The sequence below is a fragment of the Hylaeus anthracinus genome, unplaced genomic scaffold (assembly GCF_026225885.1).
Source record: "Hylaeus anthracinus isolate JK02 unplaced genomic scaffold, UHH_iyHylAnth1.0_haploid 11994, whole genome shotgun sequence".
NCBI classification, from domain to species: Eukaryota; Metazoa; Arthropoda; class Insecta; order Hymenoptera; family Colletidae; genus Hylaeus; species Hylaeus anthracinus.
Genome location: NW_026534341.1, coordinates 10,780,306 through 10,807,107, shown reverse-complemented (window position 1 = coordinate 10,807,107; position 26,802 = coordinate 10,780,306). Strand labels below are relative to the sequence as shown.

At 41.1% G+C, this 26,802-nt stretch overlaps 1 protein-coding gene across 12 annotated transcripts in view; it reads left to right on the top strand.

The window, feature by feature from the left end:
- Nucleotides 1-26,802, top strand: part of LOC128888529 (uncharacterized) — a 382,487-nt gene that overhangs the window by 349,266 nt on the left and 6,419 nt on the right. For 10 of the 12 annotated variants that reach the window (XR_008460283.1, XR_008460284.1, XM_054145473.1 and 7 more), the window contains exons 7-15: nt 14,960-15,050; nt 19,405-19,653; nt 21,243-21,507; nt 22,008-22,461; nt 23,022-23,286; nt 23,883-24,249; nt 24,587-24,876; nt 25,246-25,485; nt 25,595-25,745. Coding sequence is in view for 10 of the 12 variants with exons in the window: in XM_054145473.1 (XP_054001448.1) it covers nt 14,960-15,050; nt 19,405-19,653; nt 21,243-21,507; nt 22,008-22,461; nt 23,022-23,286; nt 23,883-24,249; nt 24,587-24,876; nt 25,246-25,485; nt 25,595-25,745 (2,372 nt within the window). In the remaining 2 variants the exon portion in view is untranslated. The remainder of the gene's footprint in view (nt 1-14,959; nt 15,051-19,404; nt 19,654-21,242; nt 21,508-22,007; nt 22,462-23,021; nt 23,287-23,882; nt 24,250-24,586; nt 24,877-25,245; nt 25,486-25,594; nt 25,746-26,802) is intronic. The other 2 variants (XM_054145475.1, XM_054145478.1) reach the window with 2 other exon arrangements.

The window sequence follows — 26,802 nt, the reverse complement described above, 5'->3', positions numbered from 1 at the left end:
TATACTTCCCTTTAATTTCCCTTCATTTCTGTGATATTTCCCTATAATTCCGCTTCATGTCTGTGATATTTTCTGGTTTAACAATGTTGCAAATTGCTCCGCTCAAAACTTTAACAATGTTGAAAATTGCTCCGCTCAAAACTTTAACAATGTTGCAAATTGCTCCGCTCAAAACTTTAACAATGCTGAAAATCGCTTCTCTCGAAACTTCAACAATGTTGCAAGTTCGACAATGTTGCAACTTGGTTTTCGCGGGATTCAACAATGTTGCAAATCGCTCATCGCGGAATTCAACAAGGTTGCAAATTGTTCCCTGCAGAATTCAACAAAGTTGCAAGTTCAACAATGTTGCAAATCGCTCCTCGCGGAATTCAACAAGGTTGCAAATTGCTCCCTGCAGAATTCAACAATGTTACAAGTTCAACAATGTTGCAAATCGCTTCTCTCAGAACTACAACAATGTTGCAAGTTCAACAATGTTGCGAATCGCTTCTCTCAGAACTACAACAATGTTGCGAGTTCAACAATGTTGCGAATCGCTTCTTTCAGAACTACAACAATGTTGCAAGTTCAACAATGTTGCGAATCGCTTCTTTCAGAACTACAACAATGTTGCAAGTTCAACAATGTTGCAAAGGGATCTGCTCGAAACTTCAACAATGTTGCAAATGGATCTGCTCAAAATTGTGATGGTAAATGGCGGATTTTTATTCCTGGTAACAGGAGAACATAATATGCGATGTGGTGGAATAACTTTTCATTGTATCTCGAAACTTACCTTTTGTGTTAGGATCACATGAAAAGCGAAGAGGTGTACCAGGAAAAAGGAAGGAAATTAAGGGAGAATGTGTGCTAGGCAATGAAGTGGATATGAAGGGAAATATCTGGACGTGCTAGGAAAGGTTAGAAGGTGTTAGGAGGTGTTTAGGAGGTGTCAGGAAGTGTTAGAAGATGTTGGATGGTGTCAGAAGGTATTAGGACTTGTTTGGAGTTGTTGGAGATTGTTAGGAGGTGTTTGGAAGTGTTAGAATGTAATTAAATGCAATTACCTTTATTTATAGTGTGGTCCTAATGGACCGTTTACACTTTTCCTGTAACATTATTTGAGTGATAGTCCTGTCGGCCTATTAACACTGTTCTTGGTCCGGTCTTGCTTGTACAATTCACAAGACTTACACATGTGTGTTTACAATTCACCAGCAGTCTTACACGTACGTGTTTACAATTTACCAGTTCTACACATATGTGCTTTTTTTTCATTACATTTACATTACTTTTACATTTACAATACGCATCGACAATCCTCCACACATCTGTTCAACACATTCTGTTGGGGCCCGCTGACCTCTCTCTAGCTCGGGTACCTCGGGGTTGCTAAGCCCGTACTGTAGCTACAAACACTGCTACAGCCCCTGAGGGCTGTTAGAATGTATTAGGAATCGTTAGGAGTTGTTAGGAGATGTCAGGAAGTGCTAGAAGCTGTGAGGAGATGTTAGAATGTATTAGGAGGTGTCAGGAGATGTCAGGAAGTGTTAGAAGGTGTTAGAAGGTGTTAAGAGATGTTGCTAGAAGGAGAGGGTGCTAGGAGGTCTCAAGAAATATCAGAAAGTGTTAGGAGAAGTTCAAATGTGTTAGCTATTAAGAGATATTACGGTGTCCAAATATGAACGAAAAGTTAGCCCCTTTCATGCGGAATCCTATGCTAGCTCTGATTGTCGATTGGGTTGCCGTCTCGTAGGCGCAGTGCTGCCCCCGGTATGCGGCAACCCATACTGGCCGGCTTGTTTGTTCGGTTGTCGTCGCGTAGGAGTAGAGGTGCCCCTTTCATACGGCAACCTGTCCTAGCCGGTTTGTCGGTTCAGTTGCCACTCCATAGGCGTAGAGGTGTCCCTTTGTACTCGATTGGACAACGACTATGTTGGATGAAATAATATTTGAAAAACAAATTGCAATTATGATTCATGAAGAAATCAATAAGGGGCACAAATCCACACCAATTCGAATTTAATTTTTCAACGCTAAATATTTCACGCTGTTTCTCACATCTCTTTAAAACTGTTTTTATCCAAAGACTTGGAAATACTGCTTCACTGTGCTCCAGGTCAGGTCGAAGAACCTCTGGCGCAGCGGCCTAGCATTTAAAGAGCCCAAGTCGGTTAATTACACCAGTCACTCAAGCTTGTACTGATAATTTCGCAACGTTCACTTATTTCGCGGTGGGAAAGGTTCTCGAAAAATTTAGGTATTCCTAGCATGCAACGTTTCGTGCTCGCACGTCCATAAAACAAAGTTTCCTGGTCCGAAGTTGGTCGCGAAGCGAACAACATTGCGGCTGGGAAACGAGACGCCTATTTACGAAATGATAGCCGAAAATCGAAAGTTAGCAGGACGAATTACCACCTGGAATATATTCCCATCGAGCCACGGAAGGACGCCGAATTATTTCCGATTCCGCGAAAGCCTGGATTAGGCGGGACACGGAAATGATAGGTGAAAATTATTCAATTCCAAAGACCGCGTGGAAATGGGAATTTCGTTGGTAACGATCGAAAATTGCCCCGAAATTATGGCCCGTCCGTGTGTCGGCGGCCATTAACGTCGAATTAGCCGCCATTTCCTCCCGACAACTTTTCATTTTTCCCGTGTAATTGCGAATCTTCGCGGCAATTACGCCCGTAAAATATAATGCGCAACGCGCGCCGCCGTTACAATAACTCATCGTCGAGCAATATTTGGCGACTCGCTGGCCGTTGTGTAAAATTTCGCGAGCTGTTAGCGGCGAATTTTCGACGACAATTTCGGGTGGTGAATTTTCCACGATAGTTTCGGAAATAGACACTTTATCGACATTTGATCGATGAAACTGGGAGACACTTCCTGTTACTTAGCAAATTATGCGTGATCTTAAGGTTTAACACTTTGCGCTCGAGAGGTGACTATCAATCATATCTTAACGTGATGGAGTGACTCGAGAAGTGACTCTCAAATCTTAAATTATATAATCTAAGCTTAGCATTCGTGGCAATAAGAATGCTAAGAAAGGATGTCGAGTTGCTGGCAGAAACCAGAAAAGAAGGCCTCGAGTACAAAGGTTTAAGTTTGCTACGTACATGTTTCAGTAAATATATTTAAAATTGAGATACGAAGGTTTGAAAATTGAGACTAGACTAAGATTGCAACTTAAAAGATAAAAACTATCAATACATATTTATAACTATTTCACACATCATCTCATGTTAGAATAGTATCAAATTTTGACATAAATATGTTCCTCGTCGTATAATGATTCATATAAGCTCAAGTATCATTACAGTAAATTGCATGCTTTATAAGATACATTATGTTATACGGCACGACTCCTATTTGCACATTCTGTAACGAAATGGTTCCGAATGCAAAGGGTTAAAAATCCATGGCCAAGCTAATCGTACAGAAAACAATAGTCGTAATAATTTGTCCCACGTGATATTTTTGTCTGACCGTATTCAAATTTTATCAAATTTGTTTCTCACCGGAATACAGCAACAAAGTTGAAAAACGTCACTCATCGAAGTATTGGTAGACGTAATAGGTTCGACGTGTCCAATCGTCTAAATACATCTCCCCATCATCAGGCAATATTCCACTGCCTCGAATGGCGTTCAATTAACGCTAAAACCGCGCCACCGTCCGATTCATTTGATCCCCGAACGATAACTGACGATTATTCCTGGTCGAAACACCCGCTATACGCGTGTGTATGCGTTTACGAGTGTCGAACAGCAACAAAAGGAGACAAAGAGTCCGCGAGGGAGGACACCGAGAAGGGCCGGCAAACTCTTGGCTATAAAATCTGTAATAAACGATGCCCCGTGTATCTGGCTAATACAATGCCACGATAACCGTGCTTAACAGGCACTCGTAAAACTGTATTCGGGTAAATAAATTGAACGCAGCCCCGTCATAGGACGAAATACCGTGGCTCGATCTCACGAAATGCAATAACCCCGAATCGTGCTACGGGAATAGGAACAATGACTGACCCATGCCAAATGAATCGTGGACCACGATCGAATCCATACTATTGTTAGTCCCGTTTCTAGTTTCATTGAACGCACTTTGAACCAGTCTGCTAACTTTCAGGTCTGTAGATCCATAGGCTATTGTTCGAGTTATACGCATGTTTTTTGTTGATCAATGGGAATGGGGATTGTTATATCGTTGATATTTCATTCGTTCCCATTTTATTAGCCTCTTGGATCCTCGTATATGTTATTCTACTTCTACGTTGTTTAGAAAATCTATATTTGTATTGGCTATGCTGATTTATTAAAAAACGTGAGTCGTAATACAATATTTCTGGAATAATAATTAGTAATTTTCGATACGTCCAAGGTGAATTCGTCACCCGCATCGTTGCGAATAATTCCGAAGGATCAGATACACGCTATCCGACGCTATCGGTTCCATTTGATCACAGCTGTCATAAGCGGGGATAATCGAACGTTCGGTAGATTGAAAATTGGGGTAGATTTCGTTTCTCATAATGGGATCCCCCGAACGACACGCGATTGCATACGATAAGCGAGAACCTTTGTGGGAAAAACAGCCCGACGAGCGCTGCGGCGATCATTATCGCCCTTTCGACGAGGCTGCACCGTCAGAAAGATAAACCCTCAATTTCCATACTCGGAGTACCGTGTAAAATTCTATTTCACGTTCGTCACATGCTCGTTTCATCAAAACTCGACCTTTTTCTGCTTTCATTTGTCAAATTGATCTTACGATACTTTGGATCACGTCACGCATTAATTAGCTATGTAGACGATCACTTAAAAATCTATCAGAAGATTTTAACACGTTCTCATCGACCACAAAGAGTTTAAAGAGATTCCTCATGATAACTAGAGAAATCGATCAAACTCGAAAAAAATTCGAACAACAGCTTACTTAGTTTTAGGATGGCCCAACACGTGGCTCATTGAAATTTATGAACTCTTCATGGCCCTAAAGCAGCGTTTACCTTGAGCCTCGTGCGTGTCAGACTAAAGCGCGATCCCGTCTAATAAACCAGCCATTATCGTGTCACCGCTTACCATCCAGGCTTGTTTGATACCAACCTTCGTTGTCGCCTTCCCAGAAAAGGTTCGCGTCCACCCTCGTCCCGTAACCCGCGTTTGTCTCTCCTGTCAACGGAACATTGCCCCACGCAATCCGTACGAATGCATTACGAGACACTTTACCCTATATTTCTCTCAGTTTCTGCGAGTCATAAACAAATTATGCACTTCTACGGCTCGAGGAGACGAACGGGCTTCCTACTCTCCGGATGTTGTCTAAGCTTTGACGATGCTTCGTCGTGGAAACTGGATTTAGGGGTGGTTTATACAGGCACCTATCTAGATCAAGGACTTCTGATATTTTCAATGGAGGGAGGCAATTCCGTTTGCCTTGGGCTTCGTTGCTATAGAAATTATGAGTTGTTTCGATGGAATTGAATTGTTGTAATGCAGTATGAAACATCATTTTGATTTTATTTTGGGGAATGAAGTGTGAATGGTATGGATTAAATAACTCGAGGAAAAGTGCAAGGTTAAGTAAAGGATTGTAATAAATTTGGTTGATGGAAATTATTTAGAGGAAGACTGGTATTTTATGATTCATTGAAGTAGGTGATTAGTGGCGTTGCTATTTATACTTTGATAAAGTGATTCGAACGTAGACGTCTAAATTTTATTTATTTTATGCCCTATTAAATATATTTGTTACATATCTTTATAATCATATATTCCCCATCTAGAAATCATTTTTCTATTTTCTTTCTCTAAAAGACCCCAAGACCCATCCTCCTCATCAGATAAATTTCTGACAACCACCCCTATAATCATACACCCTATTTTATGGTGCAGCTCAAATTTTAATAAATAAATATTCGTCACGATTTTATGGACTATCTCCAATTTTAACAAATAAATATTCGTCACCATTCTACGATCTATCTCCAAAGTTAACAAATAAATTCTCAAAGAGACATAGTCAAAATAAACCCTGCACCCTTTCTAATCAGCCGAAGAAAACACGAGAGCCACCAAAGACCAAGTTCACGCAACAGTACCAAGAACAATTCCCAACCCCTTAGGAATGATCTCCCCAGGAAATCGCGAACTCCCCAGCTACTTAAAATTCCGGCATCTATTCCTTCTTCACAGATCGGTAACAACCCTCGTCACGGACTTCGACAAATATTTCCACAGCGCATAATGCAAGTTCCAAGGACCGTGGGACTAATTTGCAAAAACGATTCCGTTTTATGGGGAACTATGCCCTTCTGGCCCCCCTCATCGATCCGTGACACGCGATCAGACTTCCAGGAACGTTGAAATCTTTCCGTTTCGTCGATAGGGCCCGACGACTGGCAGCGTTAGGGTAATTATTGTTTACACGTTAGATCGCACGCGAGCGATAGAGGAGCACGCACGTTTCACGCACACGTGAGCTGTACAAACGTAGACGGGCGGCCAAGGTAAACAGGTATCCACGAATATATTATTGAATCGCGTGGGACGGGTGTTAAAGCCACCCTCGCGGCGGTTGGCGTGCCTTTGTGTACCGCCATTATTGTCCGTGGAAATTATTACGCGGCCTGCTTAGGACGTGACTGCAAGGACGCCGTCTGTGCTCCCGTTTCTCTTGACACGCGAGATCTTTAAGAGGCGTCTGAATTTCTGGCCAAAGATTTTTTGATTAGGCCCTGGTACACGAGTGATTATGTTAGCGATTATCACGCGCGGTCCTGGCGCTGCAAAAACGATTTTTGCAGGGAAAATTTGTTTTGGAGTTTGGGACCATATACAGCAAAATATTGGGTTGTCTAGAAAGTTCGTGATAATTTTTAAGAAAAATTCAAAGGCACATTTGAATGTTGATATACGAGGTGTCCCGTAACTGGTGGTATAAACTAGTAGGAGATGATTTATCGTAAAAAAATTGAATGGAAAATGTAGAATAACATTTTTTTATATGACGCTTAATTTTAGAAAGAATTAAGTTTGACCATTACGATATATTCAAACCTGTACCACCTACCAAAAATCGACATGGACTTTCCAGACAACCCAATAATTATAGGGGGATCATCGTAGAGGGAAATTAAATATTAGGTGTAGAAATTTATTCTGAGCCTTTATATTCAATTATAAATTTAGTAGAAATATTTACTCTTCATTTTGTTACTCTAAATTACCAATCCTCATAGCAATGAATCACATAGATTGCTTCTACTCTCTTGGAATGTGTGATTGAGGAAAGATTAAAAGTTATATAAACAAATGCCACGTTTATTTTAGATAGATACAGAATTAATTTTTGCACCTAATATTTTGTCTGTTTAACCCTGTTGTCATTGGATAATATCAAATTTATATTTCTTTAGGGGAGAGAAATTAGAAAAGAATGTACCTATATTCCTTTCTATATCAAAACTTGATTACTTTTATGAAAGCATCAACTATACAATTTATATCGGTGTATAGATTGTTATACGTTTGTGAATAAACTGAATTGACAATAAGTATTAGAGAAAGCAAGTCGTTGAAGCGGATTTATCGCAAATGAGAGTAGTTCGAGTAAGTGATAAGTCGGACATGAGTCAGGCGCGAATAGAGACACTCGTCGTACTCTGTTGAGATAAAATTTCAGACTTATTTAGGATTATACGTTTTCTACTAAGCCAAAGCAACTTAAATACTTGATGATACTATTTTCTTTTTATCAATAATGCATGAAAATTAGGTTAGATTACGACCAACCACATAGATGGATCACGCTTTTGTATCGAATTTACATTTCCTTTTTGCAGTTAGTTTTTTAATTTTTTGCTTATCCAATAATGCACAGACCTAGGCAAATTCTATTTCTAATGAAACTAACAAACAACTAAGAAATAATTTGAAAAAAAGCTTCATCAAGTAATCAAGTAATGAAATTAATGAAGTTGAGATGTTATTTGAAACAATGGTTACTTGAAATAGGTTCTAAAATATAATTTAAACGTGAACTTTAAAATACCAAGACGTTTCATCACTAAATTTTATCACAGGTATTCCAACAAATGAAACTATTTCAACGCTCAAATATTTTCACAAACTCGTCTAACCAATTTTTCTAATCTGAAGCTCCAACTTCAACGGTTCTCTCCCCCCCTAATGAAATAATACTGTAAGTAAGGAGGATGACAAATTTGACCCGCAATAACGTCGTCATAAATCTCGTTCGGTCCTGGTATCTTATCCCTTTCACAGAATTCCCGCGTCACGAACGCTGGGCCGAGTAATCGTTCGGTTTTCCAATTTATCGCGAAAGAATTGGGAACGTTTAACAACCACGGGCCGCTCGCCTCGTAACAATACATCTTCCCGATCGTTGTTCGCCGTTGAAAAATGCCCACGATCCGACTCAATTCACCGTGCTCGTGATTAATGGTCTCGCCGAGAATGTTTTCTGTCGCTGAAAGAAGCGGGCTGGAGAGAAGAAGGGAAAGGAAAGCGGGCCCTTGATCATTCTCCGCCTAACCTGGCCTTTGGCAATTACTGCCAAGACGTCTGTGCTTTCGGATACAATAACAAATCATTGACGCTGCAAAGTTAATATGTACTAGGTGAATTCAGAGGGGTGTGATTAATAATTTGTAAGATAATATTGTACGAGACCGTTTTAGAAAATTAAATAATACCTAGTAGCAGATCTATAGGAGTGATGTACGCACTCCTTGTATTGTTTTATTTCAGAGGCGTATATTAAGTCAGGATGGTTAAATAAATTACCGCAGACACACGACATTACTCTGTACCTCTGTATTTCGCACACCAACGATTTACGCAACTCGTTCCAGTACAAACCAGAAAACAATTGCATCACTGATCCCTCGCGCGGCTGACTTGTGGCTTGGAACGCCATTTTACCATTTAGTATGATCGACAAAGTTACTTCCTGACAAGATCCTTGAAACAATACGATTCATCTTGTCTTAACATAGAAGTATAAAATTGGTAATGCTTCAAAGAACAAAGTCATGAATGTCTTACATAGAGTTTTAGCACTGAACCTATCAAGGCATATCTACCACTCCACTGCGAATTATGCATTTGTAAATAAAAATAAAAATATAACAAGGAAAAGGTAACGCCACGAATTAACGATTTTGCGTTTCAAAACGGCCCTTTCCTTCTAAACGCGACGCGCTGGAAATACGCGAAACGAACAGAGGGAACCTCGAGGGCTTCTCGCCTCCGGAGGTGGTTCTGTCGTGGGTGGACGGTGCTCCGAAGCACGCACGCGGCCACGCGCACACGATCCACGTGGTTATACATGCTCGCAGTCACAAGAAACGGAGACCCCAACTCGTGGGCCTTACCTGGATTTTGTTGGCCTTGGTGTTCATGATTCTGTGATGTAATCCTCCTTTGGGGACAACGTGGAGCGACAGGACACCACACTCACACGCGCGCGCGCGATCTAGATAAAACAAAGATATTGGAGTAGGTAAAACAAAGATACGCAAACGGTTTGCAACACCAATTTCAAATCGGTTGCGCCGTGTGCGATCGGCCTAAAGGTCGATTCAGACTATACGACACGGACCGGCAACAACACGTACCGGCAACAACACGTACCGGCAACAACACGTACCGGCACCGACACGACAAAACATTAAAACACGCGTTTTAATGGAACTATTCACACTTAACCGACACCGACCTGAACGTTCCGTCAACGGGAATAGTGTGAATAGTTCCATTAAAACGCGTGTTTTAATGTTTTGTCATGTCGGTACCGGTACGTGTCGTTGCCGGTACGTGTCGCATAGTCTGAATCGACCTTAAAAGTACGAATTCTTCTCGCTGTTCAAACAAAGGAGCTCGCTCGCCTCGCCACGTGTTCACCGTTTCGCATCGGACCGTTAATTACTGTCGTTCTCTAGTACCGCGATGCAATCGTAAATTCTCGCTGATTTCCGCCTTTCTTCGAGCTTTTTCGTATCGCCGGCTCGCGGCTCTCCCCACCCAATGTTTTCGGGTTTCTTCGAGTCCTTCGGGACCACCTCGTCGTCCAAACAAACAGCTTTCTGAATTTTCCTCCGTGGCAGCTCCGGGGGAAAGAGGGGTGGAGATCTGGACTGGCCGCGCTCTCGTGAAATCGCGGCGCGGCTCGCGAGGGGAGAGAAGGGTGGTACAAAACAAGGTGTCCCTATCCGACGAAGATCGCGGGCCCCCATTCCTCCACTCTCGCAACCACCTACGACAGGACAGAAAAAGTCTGTCACGTCACAGCACACGGTATGCAATAATACAAAAAAATATTGAAAGTGTATAGAGAGTGTCCCAAAACTCTCGTAAGACCCGGAAATGGGGGTTAGCTGAGACGATTTTGAACAAGAATTTCGTTTGCAAAAATGGAGCCCCCGCCGACATCGGTGAAGAATCAGCTACCTCCAATTTCCAACTCCTACGCGAGTTTTGGGACGCCCTGTATATTATAATATTTGCAGAGTAAAATAAAGTCCTGTTTGGATTAAATTTGTATAGGTGCGTTTGCAAAGATCTTATTTTGCATAAAGATTCGCAGTCTATTACGTGAAATCTTGGTAAGTAGAGAAAGGGGCAACAAAGTAATTTATCAATGAAATAGATTCTCTGTTACAATAACTATAAATTAATATTTGAGTGACTTTAGAATGAAAGTTTTAGTCCCAATACATGAAAACAGATACAATATATGCATGCGCCTGTATAAAATTACAATAATTCCTTAAAATAATTATGCATTGAATATTCAAGCAGAGGTGAACGTCCTGGTTTAATCACGTTGATGATGGATCGCCCGAAATCACACGGTTGAGTAGAAATTCGTGAAATCTGAGAGGAATAGAACGAGGGGCAATACGCAAACTGAACCCAAGGGCCTGCGATCTTGATTATCCGTCGTATGACTAGCTCGCTGACAATCGCTCTTCTGTTTGCACTTATAATTACTGTTTGCGGAGCATTGTTCTTAAGCCCGTCTAGAATGGCACCCCAGTTGATAAGTTACGCGAAATCACCGTGGAAAGTTCCTCCGTTACGCCGGCGGAATCGACCGCGGGGTAAAACTCTAATGAAGGAGGTTACGAGGTTACTTCTGGATCCTGTGAATTATTGCATTACTCCCGTTAAGGGGCCGGGACGCCTACGTTTGTTAACATTCATGAGCTGTTTACGTGTAAACTTTCGTTTAGCTCTCTGGGGAAATGGGAGAAGGTGGCAGGTCGTCTTTGGGAAATTGGAATTTTGAAAAATGAATGCCACCGAGAGACTGAACTCGTTTGAAGAGTGAAATGAGTGGATTTAAAGTAGCTTAACAAGTGAAATGAGATCCTTGGACTTGTGCATTAATCTTGTTCATTTTAGACAGTATATCTGTGGTTGAATTTAAATGTTAGAACTTTTACCACTTATACCTTTCACATTTATCAATAAGAGGGTTTTTTTAAGAAAGACTTTAGGATTTTCTTTTTAAATAAAACACAAATGACATTTAATTTATATTAATATATTCACCATAACTGCAGTGACAAGTCTATTTTGTTGTAAAAAAAATCCTAGAGACACTTTTAATGAACCCTTTATAACCAAAGTTAGATTCAAAAGCATTCTATACAATTATTTTTTATATTACGTACATTCAAGTAACCTAATTCGTTCATGAGAAATACCTGCTAGTCTAATCGAGACCTAAACGAAGCAAAGGATAATTGACAAGTGCAAGAAAGACGCCTCCTCGAGAGCTCTAATAAAGACGTACGATTTATCTTTCTTTAAGGCCGATCGGACACTTCGATCCGCCGAAGACCGTTCCCATAATCATTTTAGACGCACATTAAGAGTTAGGGTAAACTGGAAACTTTAACGAACGGAGTTTTAAGGCGATTAACGTCCTCGAACTCCTCAAATATACACAGTTCTGGAGCCTGAACAAGCAAGTTCGCCAGGACAATCAGCTTATTCCCGGAGTTTCTTTTCACGATCCGATGTTTACACAAATGAATCTTCTATGAGACGACGGGCGATAGAAAAGGAACGATGGAAACCTGAAACCACTTTCTCTCGAGTATTTTAAACGAAAAACAATTGGAAAGAAGGAAAAAGAAACTCTTTGTTTTCAGGAATTAATTGCGAAGTTTAAAAGTGATAAGAGACCACCTCTGTTTCGCCAAATATTTCAGTTCATTTTGAGTTATTGAGTTACAGGATTAAAGTAGCGTATAGTCTGTTGAAATAAACATAAATTATAGTACCTTATTGGTAAGGTAGAATATTCTGTTGATCATGGTCGGTGTAGAGCCCTATTTCACGAAATGATTTATCGACAGAGTGATCTACAATGCCAACAGAGTAGCGTGTTCTATCCACTGTGTCTTCTGCATTACCGACTCATACGCTATCAACTCATATGCTTCGTAAATCTAGTGTTGAAACTAATCCTGCAGCGCGCGATGAGTACAGTTGTCGTTTCTGAAAAATTGTTATCAAAAGAAAAGAAAAGTTTTCACCAACAACCACTGGCACGTTTAATAAAACACGAGGTGTGTGCGCGCCATTAAAGAAGCAAAATTCGAAGTCAATGTCTCCCCTCGGGGAAGAGTGCGTGGAAACAGCAGTGAACTGCTAAAGTAATTGCCAATTAATCTTCATTAAACCTTTCCGCGCGAGTGCAGATGGCTCCTACGATAGAAAACAATTGGACATTGCCCCAAAAGTGTACAGTTAGTTTGAAAGTTGGCTCGGAAAGACTAGAAGGAAGCGCGATATAGGCAGGGGTCGGCTGGAACGGGTGTTGCCAGGCGTCGAGAAAAACCCCTCGGTTCGTCTCCCTCGGAAAGCTTAAATCGGCTTCATATCTCAGCCTCCTCCGACCCTCTTGTATCTCTAATCAGATCATTAAGCCCGCGGAGCGTGCGCATGAAGAAATTTGTCGCGAATGGCAACGAGTCGCGCGCGAATCCAAAGAAACGAATAATCGAATCAACCCCGGCCGAAGGGGTAGCACGACTCTTTTCCGCGGTGGCAATCGCTTCGTTCGGGCTTGTAGATAAACCTTTGGGTACACATCGAATCATTAGCTTACTGGGATGTAACATGGGGCGTTCTTGGAGTTGGTAGCTCTCTGAGTTTGGAATGCTTCCCCTTTGGAGACAATCTTCTCTTTGTGTCTTAGGTGGAAAGAAAATTCTCTGGGAGCATAAACTCGAAAATGTGGGAGGAATGTATCCTTTGGATTGTATGCTCCTCCTTGAAAAGTTTCTTGGGAATGCGAGAAAAACTTGGCAAATTCTCTTCTGTCTTCAGTCGAATTCTTGGTTTTTCTTCCATGTGATTTATTTTTGGCAAGGAATCCTGGAAATATCTGGCAACAATTGCTGGTCCATGAATAAGAGAACTCGCGTTTCATAGTCAGTGAGCATTTAAACGACATTGAGAAACATTTCTGACCTAGTTGCTGAGACTTCTTCGATGAAGAATGCCATAAATTAACACGCTCCTTTAGGAATATATTTTTGTTACTAAAACATATGTTCCTCAGGTAGAAAGCATTTATTAAAAATTCAGATCCATTCTAACTCAATTACAAGTTTTCTTCGGTACAAAATTCTCTGAATTAACCCTTTAATCAATAACAACGTGTGAGACTCGAGGTACAGAATTTGAGTCGAACATGAAAAATACGATCTTATAGTAAATCGTAAATCAAAGGGCTAAGAAATTTTGTTTGAAAATGTACAGAGAACTTCCTGTCGATTATGAGATGGCAAATAGAATTCTTAATAAATGTTTTATTTTGTACATAACGAACTAATTAATCGTAAAGAAACAAATTTCACGATAATATATAAAAGGAATTTTAGATGTGCATACCTTGTACAGGGTTAAATCAAATCAAGACCACCTTCGTTTTGCGTTTACAAGATTACGAGACCGCATCCTCGCTTCGGAACACCCAGAAGCCTATAACTGGCAGTTCAGGGTTAATAGAAGCAACGTTCGCACAACAGATGGTCAAACTTTAGTAGCATGCTCGACTCATCTTAGGGGATGAAACTTCTATGAAGTACAGTCACAACTGTCCTCCGAATTACGGTTACCTCTGTTCGCCACACAGCTGTGATAGTTTATTTTAGCTACACCCTTTATTTTAGATACATCCTGTGATCATTTCCAGTGTATCGTGCCTAAAATGAAATACAAAAAGATGATGGAAATGTAATTAATACTGTAAGAAGCAATATTATCTATGTACAAACCATTATTTATCGTAAAAAAGAATCGTTTCAAATTACTACGACTACAATGAATTTTTCCTGGGCATTTATACAACTCCTATATTTCTATAGTTACTTCTTCATATAATCATAATAATCATATGAATACAATAAATTATAAATGATTAAAAATTCACCTGTGCTGATTTTCCTACACATATAATCATCATAATATAATACAACAAAAATTAGAGACCTTATTAAACATCACCCAACTGTTCAAACCAAATCCGTCTATCTCCAAAAAAGTAAATCGAATTTACCCTCAACGAATTAACCACGTAAGTCGAGGATTCGTCGTACCATACCTAATCGCATAAACTCGCGACAAAGGATTCCCCTGCGACCCCTTCGTTTCCGAATTAGGAACACATCGTGAACGCTCCGGTCGATCATAAATATTTTTCCTAATTCCATTCGTCGACGGGGACACCCAGACTCGAGTATTAATATTTCGCGGTAGAATTGACACACTGAGAGCAATTTAAACGCACGTACGTACGCAATAGCGGTCACCCGTTTCTGCGAACAGGCAAAAGAGATTGAAGGAGTTGCTCGTTCAATTAGAATCTTTCCAACGGGAATTAAAATTGGACTGCTCGTTCAAGCGAATTTGATTTGTTTCAGGATGGAGGAGTCGTCCCGGGGGCTGTTGCAGCACAAGCACAGGGCCGAACAGCTGAAGCAAGAGAAGACTGCACTAACACTTTCTTACGAGGTAAGCCCTCCATTCGTGAGACTTCGAGCATCGATTATCTCGTCCAGTGTCCCTGAATCGCTTCTAATTAACTTGGACCATTTAGAGACGGTGTTTGTACACATTTTATTCGAAAGTTGTTACTCTAAAGTGTTTTAAAAAGAGGTTCACTTGTTTCTGTATCGTAGAATCGAGGCATTTTAGAATTCAAGCACTTCCGAATTGAGATATTGTAGGATTGAAACGATGTAACATTGAAACCTTCTACCATAGCAGCAGTTTGGCATTGCAGTTGATAAAATAGAGCATACTGTTAGTAAAACAGGGAACTCTGGCGGTAAATGCTGCCTGTTTTAACGACAGTGTGCTCTGCTTTGTCAACTATCGTCAATAAAGAGTACTCTGACGGTAAATGGGCCCTGTTTTAACGACAGCATGCTGTATCTTACCGATAAAATACCAAAGTTCAAGAAACAAATGTTTTTCCAATAAAAAAATTTAGACTTCGTGCACACGCAAGAGTTGGAGAGATTGAAAATCGAACTAACTAAACTAACTGATCTAACTAACTAAACTAACTACCTGCTGTACCATACTTAATGATTTTCCGCGACAAGACATTTTTTTTCTCCGAAAACCCCTTCATTGTTTTGTGACGCACTAAGACCCAATTGTAACGGAACATTTTGTTGTTACTACAGTAAAACCTCTTTATACGCACAAATTTTTATACGATAAATGCACAGAAACCATCCCTACCAGCTACGGCTCCTTGATGTTGTCTCTGCTAACCTAAATCTAATTTCACTTTACCCTTTACAATTTCGCAGCCATTAGCTCGATATTATTCGTGACGAAGGATTGTTCGACGCTTTTGAGTAGCTTCGTTTGTGAACGACCTAATAGCTTCCGAAATATTGGACCACATAAGTTTTGTCCTTCTGGATCGCTGAGATATCATACTGTGCGTCCTCTTCTTTATTTACTGTACTTCTCTACCTTCATTGCATTTCTCCTCCACTTTTCAAGCTGTGTAACGGGACATACTTATTCTGTTACCACCCACCCATTTCATCGCCTCACAGCATTTTTCACCATATAACGAGACATGAATTTCGGAAGTTCGAAAATAAAAAGATTTTCAATCTTAAAAAAGCCTTGGACTGCCCTAATATATACCTTCTAAAAAAAATCATAGTTTTCCCATAAAAATACAGTGATTCAGCAAACAGCCCCAGTTTGAAATCACGAATATCGGACCCCCTTATTGACATTCATAGAGCAGCATGGGCAGATAACACAGAGACTCCCTCGAGTCGATCGAATAGTCCAGTCGTTTACTGTTGCGGACTGTTTCTTTTTTAGAGCTGGGAAGTAGAAGCGCGATGACACTCGCGCAAAAAGGTCCCCCCTCGTCCAATAACAGCCGTCCTCGTACGGGCCAGCGGCCCGTTATTGTATTTCACTCCGAGTTGTCGTCCACGATTGTTCTTGGCAGCGGCACAAAGCGATCTTGCCAGCCGTATTGTCAGCTCGCGTGTACGTAATGCAATTTATTCCATCCCCTTACCGATACTTTTCAACCAAAAGTCGAGCGAAGGACGCGGGATCGAGTGGACACTCGATTCGCCGAGATTAAACAGTTCGGAGAAGCTATGCACTCGTCGACCGATCGCTGTTGAATCGTTCGAGTCTGGCGCTTCAATTAAGAGGATAGTGGAAAAGAATTGGAAAGAATTGGGCGAGGATAAATTGCAAATGAAACTTAAGAAGAGATTAACTTGGAGGGCTTAACATTGGGGGCTGGATTTAGAGAGAGTTTGCAAATGTTGAGTTTGAAGTAAAATTAGGAGAATATTTCCATGAATCGCTTTTCTCAAGAACTAAAGTCGATAAAATAGAGCATACTGTCGTTAAAACAGAGCATAATACTGTCAGTAAAATAGGAAACTTTGGTAGTAAGTGCTTTCTGTTTTAACGAGAGTGTACTCAGTTTTGTCAACTATCGTCAATGAAGGGTACTTTGGCAATAAATGGGTCCTGTTTTAACAACAGCATGCCCTATCTTGCCGATAAAGCACCAAATCCCCAAGAAATGAATCTTTTTCTAATGAAAAGAGCCTTGGGAGTCCCCAAGTGTTCCTTATAAGTTCTCAAAAACTACAAAGAAATCCTTTCCTGCTTCCGAAGGAATTCTTCTCTGCTGCTACTTCCTTACAATTTAATCGAACAATCATCATACAAGGAGCTCTTGGAGGCTCCTTCTCTTCGAGTCAGAAAAAGAGATCTTCCAGTACTCGAATTTGCGTCTCAATTAAAAATAGCCACGTGCACAGTGACCCCATCCAGGCAAACAGTTGCCAGAGAATTTTACAATTTCTGAGCTCACGCTGCGGACCCGCGCGCAATAACCGGCGGAGCTTCGGCCACGTGTTTGCCAACGTCCAATATTCCTGACTTAACAAAGTAACGCAGCCGCCACTGCAATGAGAAGGGAGAACAGTAAACGCTCGCGTTTACTGCGAACCCTTAGAATGTGCGCGCTATCTCGTTCACGGCCGGTTTGCTTCTAAAAGAGTCGTAGATTCAGAGACGAGGGGTGTGCATCACTGCCCCACGAAATACCGTTTATTATCGATCGTCACTCGATCCCCTGGTTCAATGTCGGCCACCCCACCGGCGCTAGACCCCTGAAAATCCCTCTGTCGGCCACGAGGAAGCTAGCACGCCTGCAAGAGTTCCTCTGTAGCTGTTCCATTTTACTTTCGATGCGCAACCCCTCGATACAACCATCCTCTGTAAACGATGGCTGCCGATCTTGCGTCGAGGAGCTACTTTCGAACTGCGTTCGATAATTCCGCGAGACAGTTGCAAAAGCACCGTTGAATGGGGAGTAATTGATCTTTGTTGACGAACAAAAGATTTTATTTGGACCGTGATGAACTTTTTCCGAATGGGCAGGCTTTTCACTGGTTTGAGCCCTCTTTGACAAGTCAACTACTAGAGCCGGGGAGAGGGGGCATTGGAAATGGTAGATGGTATTGTATGGTCATTTTCTGTGTGTTTTTCTTTTGTAGAAAAAACTAGGTTTATAATATTTTGATGCTTGATTGAAAATTGGGGTAGTACTTGGGTTATACTGTCTAATAGTATAGCGAGGAACTAGAGTAGTAGGATTGAAATTAAATATAGATTAAAACATTGTTAAAAAAAGATAGAACTCTATGTTATATCAATTATGCTACTCAAAGTGACTGTCTCGAAACAGCTACCTTAATTATGACTGTACCAATATATTTTCATCTTCTATTCGCAGCTAAAAGCTATCAAATTTTCTGCTCACCTCTGATACGAATTTGACGAACGAGGAGTCGCGTTCCTCATCCCCCGTAACTCGTCTGCAACCCCTCAAATCCAACTGACTACGTTCCACATTGCTTCGACGTTCAAGCTTCCTCGAGTCGTTACTCGTCGCGGTGACACCGCTTCAGAATTAGATTAGAAATTTCACGAGGCCGATGCGTGCAATTTGGAAACTCAGAAGCGACAGTCTGTCTTCCGTCGACGATAAATTACAGAGGCTGCGTGCGTGAACGCGTGGCTCGATGAGAAAAGACAGGGAAACTGCGAGGCGTCGAATGTTGCCGCGAGGGGGGTGAAACTCTAAGAAACGGCCAGTTTGTATTTTTATTTTCCCTCGAGCGAGATGACAGAAAATCGTTGCCCTCCCTTCACTTTCGTAAGAAGGGGGTATAGACATTAGCAAGGGCCGCCTGGCTGGCACGACTGTTATAAATCAGACACACGCACCCTCTATTAGCACCCCTGTCTCCGACAGGTCTCCGCAGCCCTAATTTAACGTTAAACGCCTTTCTGCTAATAACGGCCGTTCGCGTTATTAACCCACGCCGCGGGTTGCAGCGAACTCTTGCAAGAAAGTGCACGAGACGATCAAGAACCACCCTCATCCGTCCAGAAGTTCCGTAGGGACCCCTTACCTGATCAGACTCTGCTTCGGAACCTTGGTGAACCACTAGGTTGCTGACCCTGACCATTGAACTCTAAAACAACATTAAAATATTTCACTTTCTAGAAGACTAGGTATATTAAAATTATTATTTCCTCAGTATATATATATATATATATATGAAGAGAAATATCCCCTTGTTCTCATAGTCAGGCTATTGGTGCTATTTTTAGCAATTTTATGAAATAGAACAATTTTACCCAACTTAAGAATCAGGGGTGGACAAATATAAACACGTAAAAAGAACAATGGATCACCAGGAACCATTATTGAGCCTTAATGATAAATAAAAATTACTGATTGATACTGATTCGTAGTTTTTTTTTCTTTTTTTTAATGTGAACACAGGCACGCGTACATCAGTACCAGGCACAAATCTCGAAGCTACAGCTAGAGAACGAGTCCATGAGGGGTCAGCTGCGCGGTTTGGAGGTTGCATGCGCTGGTGAAGTGCACGCTGCGCTTGTGGCCCGCCTGGCGACCTTGGAAACGGAGCACGCCGCTTTGGCGCGGGACGCCGACGCCCAGCGTCGCCAGTACGAGCGGTGCTTGGACGACGTCGCCAACCAGGTGGTCCGCGCCCTTCTATCCCAAAAGGTTCATTGCTATGCTCTCGTTACCACGTCCTCGACTTCTCTCTCACTATTTCTCTTCCTCCGCTGACTCGTATCTAATCAGGCTTCTTTATTATTTAAACAGCAGCCTGAATAAGATTTTTCGTTACCCTAATAGGAAAATACTCCAAGTGTATTAACTTGTTTTGTGTGGAAAAATATAATCACTAAAGTCACCAGAACAATAGCTCTGATTTGTTGAAATGATATCATGAAACTCGAGATTTTATTTCATATATTCTTAGAATAAAATTATTATATAATTAACCCAGCCACTGCCAATTACGAAATATCTCGTAATTTAAATTGATTACAGTTACTCAAGGGATCAGCTTATAGCCTTTTGAGTCACGAATTATTGCAAAAGAAGATCGTAAATTTTCTTTTTAAATCAACAAACTTAATATCAATTTTTTGTATCAAAACAATAACCTAGGTTACACATCTATATTAAATCTTGGCGGCCAAGGCAAAACATTCTATATTTGCCTGGCAGTGAATGGGTTAATCGATAACACAATTAGCGTTTTAATTTTGCCTATCATATGTCAACATGTTATTCCTTATCATAATATCTATATTTTCGTAATATAATATCATATTACATATAGCATATAATATCTATATTTTTTCAAACATTGTTATCGATAAATATACAAGACAGCAAGAAGCAAGTTATTTACTTTTCTTAAATATCATATCATAAAAATGTATTTAATTTTATTTTGTAAGCGTAAGCAGTAAAATTATGATACACTTACTCTGTACTGTTTGACCCCTGCAAGGATACTGGCACTTAAGTATACGTTTCATTTTAATGTTGTTTGAATTATCGTAATATAGAATTAACCACTGAAATTTCGAAGATATATCACTGTTTTCCATATGTTTCATGCAGAATAATTCGTACCTGAAGAAGTTACCTAATTTTAACCACTAACAGTATGAGAACATCCAACTTTTCATAATTATATAATATCCGAATTTAATTCTTTTTGTTTGTATGTCTCCTTACCAATTATTCAATCGTGTCCATAAACATTGATCGATCTTCATCCTTAACATCGATCCTTCCCGATCCATCTGCATCCGCTGAGCTGCAAGATTGCAAGGCTGTAAATGTGTCTCGTTGCAATCTTAGACTGATTAAGTAAAACGAATATTTTCAACCGTAAATCTTTTATAACAAGACTTGAATATCGCAAAACGATTCCAAATATTCTAATATTTTCTCTATCGATCCAAGTTTCGAGTTACGCGGGACATACAAGTTTTGCATTACCTAAATCTACCAAGATTAAATGTACATCCACTTCGCTACTTGCAATCTATTCGTTTAACCGTCACTTAGTGTTAGCGCAAAATATATACTTGCGAGCTAGTGCAAGGTACACACTAGCGTTAGTCCGACTTTCCGCGTTGCGAGTGCTTATGCGTGTAAAAGAATCACACCCAATCTCTGAGCGTTAAAGTCTCCAGTCCTCGTTCTTTGTCCGCTACCGCGCTTTCTGTCATCCAGGTTGATTCCGAATGAGGAGACATGCTAATCGTTATGATTTCTCCCGTACGCAGGGTCTGAGGGAAGAAATCGGCGCGCTGCAGAGGCGTATTCGCGAGCTCGAAGCGCAAAATCGAGCGCTTTCGGGGTTGTTGGCACAAGCAGCGAGTCCTGGAAGTCCGTCAGAATTGATTCAAGGGATCCTCGAAGCTGGACCAGCGGCCGTGGTGGCTGCTCTTGGTTTGGATCCAGCTTGGGTTCCTCTGTCTAGGCCTCGGTCTCTCAATTTACAAATACCCGTCATGGCGGCCACGAAGTCTCGAAGAAACAGACCCTTGGGTACGCTCGTTAGCGATTTCAATCTGAAAGAAAACTTTGAAACTGGAATTATTAATAAAACCTTTGCTTTTATATTTATTTTAACTGTAATGTTTGCCTAAGAGTTAAGCTCAGAAATTGAACGTTAGGGAGGTAAAGAAATTTATTATTAAGTAAGAGTAATTGCAGGATAAGAAATAATAATGTCAAACCATTGGGAAGGGATGTTTTCCTGATTCTTCTGGGAATACCAAATACTTTTCCTGGTACAGTATCTGTAACATTGCAGAACGACGTTGTCACTTTATTATTTTATTTGGAAATTAAAATTCCTGGACTACAGATATTTAGAAATTAAAATTCCTGCGACTACAGATATTCTATAGATCCTTTAAAGCAGTATGTTATGCACATTAAAAGCACTTCAGCATACTAAAAATATAATTCGTTGTTCACATATTTACTTTAAAGTAAACCTCAGTGTTTCAATTGTATTAACGTTGGTTGAAACGACAATTCAGCTCAGAAACCGTCAGAGGAGGAGGGCAGCGAGAGCCCTGAGAGCGGAAACAGGGACGAGGGTTACTCGACAATGTCCAGCGACGTTCAGGGTGAGGGCGCGCGACAGGAACCCTCCCGAGGGTTGGAGGATCTGAAGGAAGCCACCGACGAGACCGAGGCGGATGTTTCCCCAGATGCACGACTGGTCGCCCTCGACGCTGGTGATCCGGATGTTCTCTTCTTGCCACTGAATCTCACCGTGGGAATAAATCCACGTCACAGCTACCCGCCGACCAAAGACTTGCTGCCGTATCAGCACGTGATGCGCAGCTTCTCTGACAGTCACTTATGCCTCAAGCTAACCACTACGACCAATTTTACGCCGTACAAGCTACCGAGCCCCATGGGATCGTCGTCTCTGCTCCTCGTCGAGGAGGAAGCCTGGGATGCAGAGTACGTGCAACAGTGGCTCAGGTTAGTTCCGAATGCTCATTGTCAGTTGCAGTAGTATAGCAAGGAACTACAAGGAATAGCCTTGGCGAGTTATTATACTGGATGGTAAATGAGAAAGTCCAATTGTTGTGTAGAAAAATTATTAAGTGATACAATTTGCGAATGTTAGGGATATAGGCAAAACGCTTTAAATTTGTCTGCCAGTGAACGGGTTAATTGCATCTCTTTCAATGGATTGTATTAATTTATAGCATATGCTAATATGAGTATTTTAATTTCTGTAAGAGTTTCTCAGGTTCGTATCACCATCGTCTATTAATCGTAAATGCGAGAAGGTCTGTCCACTAAAGAACGTTCCACTAATGACTTCCTTCGCAAGTATCTAATATCTTGAACCGCGGGCATAACTTCAATCTATTTATGAATCTTGGCAACAGTACTCGCATAGTTTCAATGACTCGCATCGCCGTGCGCTCAAATTGAATTCGTTGAATGAAACGGACCTCGCGGTGGTAATTGTTCGTGCGTTCAGTTTAACGGAAGATACGATGGCGACAGCGATTAAACGGATCAATTTTCAGGTTGGACGACAGCAGAAGTGCTCAACAACATCGAGATCTCCTCGAGTTGGAATACGACAGAGCAGAGCTAGAAGATTGGAGTTTCTCGTTGTCCACCGAGGACCTTGTTCAAAATGAATCCACGGTATGGAAGGAGCCCGCCCCCACCGTCACTCCTGCGCTTCCAGCAATCAAGGAATATAATCCTCTGGAATTGGAAGAGGACGCAAACGAATGCTTATGGAATGGTGCCAGTTATCTCGCTGATAAAACAGGAGGAGAATTGGTACGAACCTTGCAACAGAATATAACGACGACACTGTTTTCAGGGGAAAGAGTTTCAGTCTATTCGAGCAGTTCTCGTTTAGTTTTGTTTCGTTATTGAGACAGTTATTCGTCTGCAAAAAACGAATATTATGACTTACAACTGGTTCAAATGATCTAGAATATATCCTTAGGATAATGAGAAGACCCAATGTTATAGGTCGTAGCTCGAAGAAAGACTTATTATTCCATGTATGATGAGCTTGAACAATTTTGAAAGGAAACAAAGGACTTTCCGTAATAAATTTATTTTGCATTAACCCTTTCAGACATGAATTATCTTTTTCTCGTACTAATGTAATTTAATTTTTAGAGTTAACTTGAACTAAAATTCGTATGGAAAAAATAAAAAAGAAATCCTAATATTGTAGTTTTCGAGGAAAACTGGTCTTTCTTCAGGTGTACAAATAAAGGCATTCGCGTTAAACGATAGTATTGGTAATTTCTTAATTTTGTGTCCTCAATTGTGGACGCCAGCTCTGAACGGGTTAAAGTAAATTACTGATAAATGCATGCATAAGTATTTCTGTATTCGCTAACTTTTCTTTTATGGCACAGGTTGCTCTTCTCATGGACGCCAGAGCGACCGGATCGTGGCCCTACGCTACGAGTCCCGGTGCTTCCTGGAGCAGCGAGGAGGGTGCGCTGGAGAGCTCCAGCAAAAGGTCGTCAGCGGCGTTGTCCGGCTGCAGCGACGATCCAGACTCTCCATCCATCGGCACCGACTTCACCAGGGACTTCTACAGGCTGGTGAAGTTCGAAAGCACAAAAAGCTTGGCCAGCACGTCTTCGAGAAGCGGAAGACCACCGCCTGACAGAGAACAAGCCCTCCAGAGCGTCCTGTCCTTTATCGCCGAGCAGCAAATGTATTTAGCCGACCTGCCGAGCAATCTTCTAGAACACAACGCGCCTCTTACAACGGAAGGTTCGTTACTTCCATCGTTGAGAGCAATAACGAGATGCAACACAAACTAAATACAAAAACATAAGTCGTTTTAGTAACTTTTCTATATTTCAATTGAGACAGTGTCCATATACTTGTGAGCGCGGGTGTATATAGTCGCTATTTTATTCTACATAACACATCTTCGTTATAGTTTCACACTTTGGATAAAAAATTGGACTTCCAACTCTCCAACCCTTCCAACTACATCACTTGAATCTACAAATAATTTTGATTGTACCTCATACAACGTGGTTTCGTGATTGACTTCTGCTTCGTGAAACTTTGAATAGACCTTACCTTAACTTTATGTGAACAGTTCTAGAGGATTCCGAGAGCAAAGACGAGTGTGAAACGGAGGCAATGTGTGCCGAAATAGAGGCGTCTGTCGAACAGGATAACAGCACTGTGGAAAACGCTGTTGAAACAAGCAGTAACGATGATTTGCTGGATCAGATACCCGTACCCTCTCTGGCGCCAGAGGAGAGAATAATCAGCGCAGTGGCTTGTAACGGTGGCGTCTCTTACACCACGGTGGCGCCATCCGAATTAGGCGCCGTTCCTGAAGAAGACGAGGAGGCGGCTACTTCCTCGACGCCGAGCACTGTTGTACGTTCCATCTCGAAATTCTTAATATTTTTTTTATGTATCTCCAAGTATGATTACAATTTGTCTAATAACGGACATTTGGTAACCTGTGTCAGGAGGTGTGAAAAAATATTATCACGCAAATAATTCTCACTAGAATTCACCTGCTGTAACATAATAAGACACGTTAGGTTAGTAGGTCCTTCGGATGCTTTTTGTTTAATCTTCTGGATATACTTATGTTGTACAGATTTCTTGCTAGTTCATTGGGGTGGATGCCTAATCTTGTTTTATACTTAATGGTTATCCAAGTTATTCTCAACATATGTATAACGTACCTTTAGCGTTAAAATAAGTTTACTATTAAAAGGTAAATTTTGCCTTGGCCAGGTGAGTCCAGCAAGAGCACCAGCACCTCTACTGATCGAAGGCAGGGACCGATCGCTGAGCTTCCACGAACGCGCCACGTCGAAGGACGTCATAGACGAACTGAATCGAATGATCAGGAAAGGCGAAGAAAGCACCCTCAACCAAGACAACCACTTGCCGCTCGAGAAATTAGACCTCGCTTGCTGCTGTCCAACTGGATGGGTTCACGTTGAACGAGACATTGACTTCACCGACCCAAAAGTAGGTTGCAGTGAATCGAATTAGTTGCTGATTACTAAATAGTTATTGATCGTTTGAACAAAATTATTTAAAACCTTACCTTGAAAGCTAATAATTTGTGTCTCTACAGGCAAGAGCCAATCTTTTAGACGTGATGCTAGCGAGCAGCGAGAGTTCCTCGGCGACATCGAGCAGCGGATCAGCAGGAAGTGACTCGGGGGATGAACCACCGGATTACCGTCACTTGCACAGATTACACCGATACCGACGACAAAAGAAAGGTATTTACTAATGGTTCTTCCTAGACAACCTTTTGTCCAATCCTGCACATATTTGTCGAATAATTCTCCCCAACTAAAAGGCTATACCTTCTGCTTAACACAATTGTCAAGAAATGTTCGTTTTACACTTCATTCTTGATAACTATGACCTATCACGCGGGTATCCTTTTTCTTAGTAACTGTGCAGAGTGGGGCATACCAAGAAAACCATTTACATTTGGTGATGGACAAACATACTTCAAACTTTTGTTTGGTTTCAAGGTAGCACAATCTATCGGTAGCTTTCCATAATAGATGGAGGCGTAAAGAATATATGAGTCGTTCGTTACACAAATCAATTAACTTCATAAAACGAAAATCATATATAAATTCCCTTCGTAATATAAAGTCAAATAAATATTTTAGAACACATAAATACAGATGTCTAACGGTTTATAAAATTAATAAAAAAGAATAGCCAAAAAATAATCGTCAGTAATGTTACAATTTGTATGCAACCGGTGGAGTTACTCGATTTGTGCAATGAACGGCTCATATAGAGATCTAACTTCTTTTTAAGCACTTTTGTCGGGCATCAAATGTAGATGAGTTACTTCAGTGACCTCCATAAGTGTATCACTTTGTATACCATAACATCACTTTTGAGAAATCAACAAATATCGATAACACGTGCATCCTTCAAGTTTACATTCTCAAAGAAAGCTACGTAATACATCTTTCACAAGCAATTGTCCTCCAAGTACCCAGTATGAAAGAAACGCTTCCGCTTGTTTATACTCAAACTAAAGTCACTAACGACATCGCTAATACACTCGTCACGCTAATATACTCGACACATCGCTGAGTCGTTGAATCAACGATTACATCCCAGTGTAATGATCGATTCGTGCTCGACGAAGTGCGTCCAGGAGAAACTATTGGACCATGGGCGAAGATTGGAGTAAACGTAGAAATTTTCCAGCGTCGTGTCGAACGGTATATTAGCGTGCGGTCTGCGCTATCGAGTTGACACATCACGCTGTTAAACGGCGTTATGCCATTTAACACCGTCGGTGTC